Source organism: Macadamia integrifolia, unplaced genomic scaffold (assembly GCF_013358625.1).
Source record: "Macadamia integrifolia cultivar HAES 741 unplaced genomic scaffold, SCU_Mint_v3 scaffold724, whole genome shotgun sequence".
Classification (NCBI taxonomy): Eukaryota; Viridiplantae; Streptophyta; class Magnoliopsida; order Proteales; family Proteaceae; genus Macadamia; species Macadamia integrifolia.
Genome location: NW_024870525.1, coordinates 118,072 through 126,763, shown reverse-complemented (window position 1 = coordinate 126,763; position 8,692 = coordinate 118,072). Strand labels below are relative to the sequence as shown.

At 35.7% G+C, this 8,692-nt stretch overlaps 1 protein-coding gene across 2 annotated transcripts in view; it reads left to right on the top strand.

Annotated features, from left to right (window-relative positions):
- Positions 1-5,111: 5,111 nt before the first annotated feature.
- The window catches only part of LOC122069819 (probable glycosyltransferase At5g20260), a 4,980-nt gene continuing 1,399 nt past the window's right edge, over positions 5,112-8,692 (top strand). Inside the window, exons 1-3 of one of the 2 annotated variants that reach the window (XM_042633917.1) lie at positions 5,112-5,501; positions 5,612-5,763; positions 7,247-7,601. In XM_042633917.1, coding sequence (XP_042489851.1) covers positions 5,193-5,501; positions 5,612-5,763; positions 7,247-7,601 — 816 coding nt within the window. In that variant the 5' untranslated portion in view covers positions 5,112-5,192. The remainder of the gene's footprint in view (positions 5,502-5,611; positions 5,764-7,246; positions 7,602-8,692) is intronic. The other variant, XM_042633916.1, reaches the window with a different exon arrangement.

Sequence of the window (8,692 nt, the reverse complement as noted above, 5' to 3'; positions counted from 1 at the left end):
AAAAGAGTCCCCTAGAAGATCCCTCAAAGCACCTTGAACCTGTCAAAATGGTAGTTTAGCAAACCTCGCAGATAGGTGTCTATTCGGTTAATGTTTGTTCTGACTGGTTCCTTCAAATGGTTACATAAACATAAGCTCATCTCGAGCAGAGAACTCATCGGTAGGTGTCACTGGTTGGTAGTGGACTATCGATGGACACCTTGCATTGGAAAACCCATAAAGCACTGAACACTTTGGGGCTTAACTAGGTGGTTCTGATTGTCGGAATTTGTTTCTTGGGGGTTTGTAGAGGGTCTTCCCACCTTTCCCTTAAGTTCAGCTGATCTTGTTTTCATCGGGCTATTTGTGAGCTACGTTGATTCTTCGACCGAAACCCTAAACCCTAAACCCTCATTTTGGGCAGATTTCTCCCAGAGCTTGGGAAAGACATTATGAGCTTGGAAATGCATGGGAAAGTGTAGTGTGCATATTTTCGGCCATCCAAAGTCACCGGGGTCAAAGTGTACCCCTCTAACCTAGAAAAACCCCATTCTCTACCTACCCAAACCTAAAATGGAAGAAGAAAGGAGGTTGGGGAAGGTGTTCCCTTACCTTTGGGAGCAATAAGCAACAAGAGGTAGCCGGAGATCCTCTCTCTCTTCCTTCTTCTCCTTCCTTTTCTCCTTATTTATCTCCTCTGCCACGATTTTTCAGGTGGAATAATAAGCTTAGGGCTCATTTCTTCTGTTAATAGTTAAGGCCACTAAGGCCTATTTAGCTACCAATGAGCCCTAAGAAAATTGGCTTAACCTAGGGATCGGGCCATATAGACCCACCATCTTAGACCTACAAGGTGTTTAAGTCAAGAGAGTAGGTCCCATGTAGTATGGGGACAAGGGTAGAGGAGGTAACTAAGTGTAAAGCAAGCCCCATGAGCAAAGAATGCAATTCAACATAGTAAGACCCAAGGTAGGTCACTATCCAACCAATGGGTAGTACCAGTTATTGTACTTATCTGATTTACAACCATTGTTGTCAACACCTAGGTTGGTTCCCTAGGGACTTGTGTATGATCATATGAAGAGTGTTTACCATGTAGGCGAGTCATGTGAGAAGGGTGTTTGAGTCACTTACCACCAAGGCTTGAGAGGTCTAAAACCTTTCTAGGTGTCCTAGTAAATTCTACATTGCCACGAGGGGTCATTTCTTCCCTCCAGGCAGTAAATTCTTACAATCCATATGTAATGACCCCAAATCCGGTTTAGGAGTTTGGTTATTGGTGATCCAAGATCGATTTCATTTTAGGGAATGAACAGGTATGAATTTCCACAAAACATGTGAATAAGCAAATAAAATAAATAAAAATGATGTAATTAATTCATAGAAATGTGCAGTGGAAGTCTTAAATATTAAATAACAAAATAACAGACACTTCCCCCACAGGAAGGTTTAAAAAGATATGACATTAAAAGTCCATAAGCCTAACTAAAGACTTTAAAGAAAAAGCAAAAGAAAAATAGGATCATCAAGAAACTAGAAATAGCCTCCACCCAAGTCAAAGCCACTCTCATCCTTGTTAGACCATAGGTATGCAATAGGCTCTAATATGCTTTCATTTATTAACCGTGAATGCCAATCCCAATAAAGAGATAGAAAGTTTCAGGAGAAATAAATTTTTAATTTTAAAAAGAATACGTCACTTAATAAATAAACATACAAATTAATTTTCTATATCACATGTTAATAATTATATGAAAAGGAAAACCATGTATAGAGAGTGAATTAAACCACTTACTACTTTCACAGAAGGCAAAAAAAAAAAAACCTGAAGACATAAGGTCTTGAACAAACGTCTCCCTCCTAATCAAACGAAGCTAAGGGAAGGGGTTGAATCTTTCTTCTTCTTCTTCTCTTTCTCACTTGAATCACCAAGAGAGGGGAACAAGATGGGGGTGTCCCACTCTCTCTCTCTCTCTCTCTCTCTCTTTTTCTTTCTTTTCAAAATCTATAGCCTTGTGAAAGGCTTCAAACCTACCCTCTTCTCTTTTTATTTTTCAAGCTCTCTTCCTAATTCCAAAGAAGGAATAAAATATTTAAGGGCCAATCAACTTTCTCCCTTGTCAATTTGCTTAGCAAGGCTAAGAGAAGATGCCAAAAGTGTTGCCCATATGCCCCCCGTTTATACAATTTGTCCCCCTTGATTTGAGTCTTATAAGGAAGGGAAAAAGGATAATCAATTTACCCCCCTTGATCAGATAATTTGTCCCCCTTGATTTGAATCTCACAAAGAAGGGACAGAAATACATCACTAAGTTAGTATAATTAAAAGGATAGTAATCTAGGTGTCAAATCATAATTGCATGAATTTGAATAATTAGCATAATAGGTAAGGTGGTTTGAAAATCAACCATAAATATATAAACCAAATAAGGAAATAATGTGAGGTGAGGAGATAAAATACCATATCTAATGCGATTTGTAATAGGCAAGTAATTGTAAGGCAAATTAGAAGTTTCTATAAGTGACCGACAACCAAAAATGCAGTTATGCATCGCCACATAGTTACCATAACAAGTATGAGTCTAAAAAGGAATTTTTCTATTCAAAAAATTTTAAAAACTTACCAAAAATAGAGTGGTGATAAGGCTAAATAATCTTGGACTTTGGTCAACAAGTTTACATTTTGACCACCACAGCATCCATTACAAACATTGACTTTGACTGCCCTATCATCAGCTAACTCATCACTTCAGGTCAGGGTTGGACTAAGTCAAAGAAAAATCAGGAGTATTACACCATAGGTGTCCGATATTGACACTCTTCAGTTCATCACCTATTAATAAAGTTCAAATTCGATCAAATTAGGGCACGGGTGTAACAATAAGTTTATATTTTTTTCTTACTGAGTTAAAAGATTGTACCTAAACAGCCCTTGTCGAGAAGGAAAGACCCCTATTATAACAAGCATGAACTTCGATGATGGTAACAACTAACTAGCGTAGTTGGTGAGCTGTATGTAGTGTGCAAAAAACCCATGCTCACCAGGAGGTCTCAAGTTCGAGGCTTCTGGCTGTTACCTACTTCCCTCCCTACCTAAAAAGAAAAACTTGTTGATGATCTCCAAGTCAAGAGGATGTGGATTCAAGAATTTACTTTCATTCTTTGGAAGATTTAACTGTCTTATGACCTTCCATAATTTCTGAAAATCCCTACGAATTTCTTGGAATTACAAGAAATTTGAAAGAATTTGGAGACCCTAAAGAATTATGAGACTTTTCGATAGTATAGGAAGGCTTCCTAGAGGTTATAGATTTTTTTGGAATTTTAGAATTTTTGCAAAAAAACCAATGAGGGAATCTGGCCGATCTAGAGCTTTAAGAGAACATTTTGGGACTTCCTAAGGCTTTCTATAGGTTTTGGGAATTTTAATTTTTTAAATTTCAATGGTTTTGCACATAAATCGAGACAATACATCTTGGGAATTGAAGAGAATCTTGGGCTAAGGGAGGCAGAGAAAGGATATTTCTCGAACTTAGAGCTCACAACTTTTGGTGTTGAAATGGGTGCAAATGCCCCTATATAGGAAAAATGATGGCAGGGGCATTTTGGTAATTTGTGAACCAAGGCAAGCTGATGAATCGGCAGCACCCACAAATTTGGTTAGGGGTGAAAAGGTAATTTACAGACCCAGTTTTGCCTTAATTACGATTCTGACTTTAGGAACAAGAGAAGGTTCATGTAAAGCGACAATGATAAGGAAAACATTAGGAACAGAATAGAAGGAGTTTAACGCAGACGGATTCCTTGGAAACTTCAAAAGACCACAAATTACTCCATATCAGCCACCTAGAGAAATCCAAACCATTTTATTTTATTTATTTATTACTTTTTAAAATTATTTTTTAAATCCAAATCATTTAATACATTTATGACTTTAGGCTTTGGACTTTGGAAAAATCAACGGAGATTCCACGGGTAATGGTGCAAGTCATCCTCATCACACGTTAAAACCTATAACGTTTTCCGTTAATAACAATGTGCAAAGCTTTCTTACCATAACAAGAAGGAACCATGTTGCCTGTGGTCTCTTCTCTTCCCCCAACTTACAAGTTGGGCGTATCTCCCACAACCAGTTTACTTATCAACCTGAGTTCCATGTGCAAAGCTTTCTTACCATAACAAGAAGGAACCATGTTGCCTGTGGTCTCTTCTCTTCCCCAACTTACAAGTTGGGCGTATCTCCCACGACCAGTTTACTTATCAACCTGAGTTCCATGATTTTCAATGGATCCTATCAACACGTCTTGGACCTAGTGGTTACAAAAGTTGGCTTGAATCGATAAAACCAAATTGAACCAAAACTCAAACCAAACAACACCAAAACTGAATCCAAATAGAACCCGAAAAGTCATCGATGCCATCCTGAAATTCATAAAATAACACATTTTTTTCCATATTTATGAATTTATTTACATGGCAACCCGAACCTGAAATAATGACAAATGATAGGAATTGAAACTGATACACCCTTGTTGGATAATGTTTTGGACTCTCTCATTATCACATTGAAACCAAGAAAATCAAATAAAAAACGATCTAAACTAGTCGATTGACACCCCTACTTGAACCCATCTACCCATTTTTCTAACCATTAGATCAATTGATATCATATATTTAGCTATGATTTTTCTTTTCTTTTTTATCATTTATTCCTCTAGCTTATGTTTTAGAAGACAACATAAAAAAAGAAAAGAAAATAGTAAAAATAAAAATAATAAGACAAAAATTATAATAACAAGTGTCTATCTCTATAATTAAAATCAAATAAATTTTAAGAAAAAAATGATAAAACAAAAATCATAATGACACAATGATTTTATATTTGTTCATCTCTCTTTAAAATCAAATAATTTTGATTTTTTTTTTTTCTTTTCTTTTAACTTCCAAACATAGTCTAAGGTGGTGTAATACTTTCCTTAACAGAATTCCAAATTACACCTCATAAAGACCTGACCAGACCGACGGTTCTCTCCCTTGTATTAAGGAGAAGAAGATATGTTATAAACTTGTAATATAACGATCTCCCCAGATTCTGTATTTAATAATTTCCTACTCAATATCGTTACTAAAAATCAAAATCTTATTCAATACCTTCATAGGAGAAGGAAACAGAGAAAAGCGTTAGAAAATCCAGAATTTAAGAAGAAGAAGCAATGGCAGTCTTGAGTTGCCGAACCCATTTCTTAGTCTTCCCGGTTCTTCTTCTCCTTCTTGTCCTTTTTCTCTACATATCTCCCTTCAATCACAACTCTGTTACAGTCTTCCTCTCTTCTTCTCCTTTCAGTTACAGAAGAATCAACAAAAAAGCACCAGAAATCTCTTCCCTTCTAACGCCATCTCCTTTAAATGCCCCAACTCCAATTCCATCACCCAAGGCCTCATTTAAATCCACCAATATCAGTCACAGTTCCAGTAGTAGCATCAACAGTAGTGGTAATTCTGCAACCGATACCCATATTAGAGTGAGTAACGATTCCAGAATCTGGGCTGATTTAGATTCCCTTTTTTCTTCTTTTGATTGATAGTTTTTGTTGGGTTTTTTGATGAATTTGATTCTGTTCTAAATGGGTAGGTGAAGGGCAGTTTGGAGAAGATTGAAGAAAGTCTTGCTCGAGCAAGAGCAGCAATTCGTAAAGCTATCATCTCACGTAATTATACATCCGATAAAGAGGAGCTCTTCATCCCCAGAGGATCAATTTACAGAAACCCATATGGATTTCATCAGTTAAGATCATCATACAAAACTTAAAATCCTCCTTTCATTGCAATTTTAACATTTTTCATTTATTTGTTCTTCAAAAACTTGCAGCCTTTTACTTTTCTTCTACTTTTCTTTTCCTTTTGAAGGTTGTTTTCTCTTACTTCCCAGCTCTTTTGTTATGTTAAGGGAACGTTTTTTTTTCTGTACCAAAACTAAAACACGAGGGATGCAAAATGACCATCACAACTCTTAGTTGTCTAAACATGTGATCTCATTGGCCAAAGCATTAATGCAGGGGCATGTTTTTGAACAGAAAATTTTGTTCTAACCTTTTAAATATTTTAAAAATTAAAATATCTTTCTTCATTTATTGAATTTTGATTCCAATGAGAGTTTTGATTAGGACTTCAGGAAATGTACTTTCAAGGTTTCTTGTTCCTACTTCAAATTACATCAATTTATTTTGTGTAGCCAATTGTGGACCGGATTGTGTTGTGATTTTGATCCGATCAATTGATTATTATTATTATTATTATTATTATTGGGTACAACACTGACAGTATTGTACAAGCAATAGATGAAAGAAATTTCCAACTTTCTGTATGTATTAATCAAATTATGGCAAAGATGAGCCGGAGTTTCCCTTCACCCATGAAGAGAAACGAATTAGTATATCATAGGCGTTGGAACCATAAGATGTTCATAGGGAGGGATGGTTTCGACCCCAATAAATAGGGGGATTGGATTTTGTGATGTGACATGATCACATCATTAATGTTGAGAATACTTCCTTTGAAGAAAAACATTTTCCTTTGAAAGATAACCCTTCCAAATGTTTATCTAAATCTAGTTGTCCAAGTTTACATCATATGGTGCCGGGATCTTCTTCCTTCCCCCCATTGGTGAAGGAAATATTTTGCATAGAAGATAATCCTTCTAAATTTTTTATCCAACTTTAGCTATCAAAATTTACATCACACAGTCACATGGGATTCTTCCTTCCCCAGTTGTGAAGGAAATCTTTCACGTGGAAGATAACACTATCAAATTAACTAACTCTAACTATCAAAGTTTACATCAGCTGGTCACATCACCAAAGGTGTGAGGATTCTTCCTTTTCGGCTGATGAAGGAAATCTTTTGCCTACAAAATAATCTCCTCTAAATTTTTATCTTACTCTAGCTATCGAAATTTACATCACCAATGGTGAGGAGATTCTTTCATCCCATTGGTGAACAAAATATTTCACCTAGAAGACATCTCTTTCAAATTTTTCTCAACTCCAGCTCCAAAGTTTGCATACATCCTTAAATTATATAAGAGTATGAAACATCCTGTCATTAGCCATAATAATGTTCCATTACTTCACCACATTATAATCAGATTCAGACAATCTTCTTAACACTCACTCGGATGCATCTCATTGATTTAGTATCAGTATTGAGCATTACTATGGACATGCTAAAAGAATTTAGAATTAACATTTGTGGTACATGAGTCAATCAGGAGCTATATTGAGATGGAGAAGAGGTTCAAGGTGTGGACGTACAAGGAAGGAGAGCCGCCTCTTGTTCACAATGGGCCAATGAATGATATCTACGCCACAGAAGGACAGTTCATAGATGAAATGGAAAGTGGCCTTAGCCCATTTACGGCCCATCATCCAGACGAGGCACATGCCTTCTTCCTTCCCTTCAGTATTGCTTCTGCCGTCCATTTGCTCTACAGACCTATTGTTTCCTACTCTAGGGCACCATTGCAGCGTTTTGTCATTGACTACGTTGGCGTTGTATCGAATAAATACCCCTATTGGAACAGAAGCAGTGGGGCTGATCATTTTATGGTCTCTTGCCATGACTGGGTAACTATTTCTTCCATCTTTCATCACTATCCGATGGTATTTTAGTAATTTTAGTAGAACTTTGAATTAGATAGTTATACTTCGCTAAGGCTGCGTTTGGTAGTCATTCAGTCTCTATGTCAAAATGTTGTTTTAAAACAAAGAAAACAGTGTTTGGTGAACCTGTTTCAGAAATGATTACCCTAATTGTTCATTGTTTTTTGTATTTAGAATGAAACCGAAATGATGGGACAAGGTTTTGTCATTCCGTTATTTTGTGCTTCAAGCGGTTTTTTCCCCTTTTCGTTGCAAAAAAAAATTGAAAAACACTAAGTTGACACCAAACACTTTATCCATTTTTTCGTTCTCATAAAACAGAAAATTTTCTGGATGACTACTAAATGCAACCTAAGCATAGTGACAGAAAAGAAAACCCTATAAGATATATATATATAAAAATAAATAAATAAATAAAATAAATAAATAAAATAAATAAATAAAAGTTTATAAATATGTTACAAATAGGTTATGTTTGGCTAAGCTTTTGGTTCTCAGATTTAAGATCCTAATTTGATTCCAAGAGCCTAAGGAACCCTATATTTTTTGAATGATATCAAATTCTGGCTCTGAAGTTAGAAGAAGAAACAGAAGCTTACCCAAACAGTCACTTAAATACCCCTTTATTAAAAGCTTAAGAGAAAGAGAATACATAGTAATACATAGTATTAAATGGATAACTTGATTTCAACGCTCCTTGGGTGAAGAATTCATTCATTCAATTTTCATAAGAATGTGTGCATTATATTTGGTTTACTAATTGGAGTTCGGATCTCAAAGTCATTGGAGACATAATCCATTTGTATAATTAAGTATTATAATTACCATGTCAAAGCCTACAAGCTGCTCATCTCTAGTAAAACAAAATCCAAAGATGATATTCTTTCATGTGGAAATAACTTTAATTTTTCACTTAAAATTAACTCAGCTATGTTTCCTTCCGAGATTGGATCAAGTTCGTGTACGAGAACAATCTTGTACGTGAACCTGATCCATATTCCTCCCTTCCTTGGTGGCATCTTCTTGCCTTTTTTTTTTTTTTTTTTTTTTTTTTT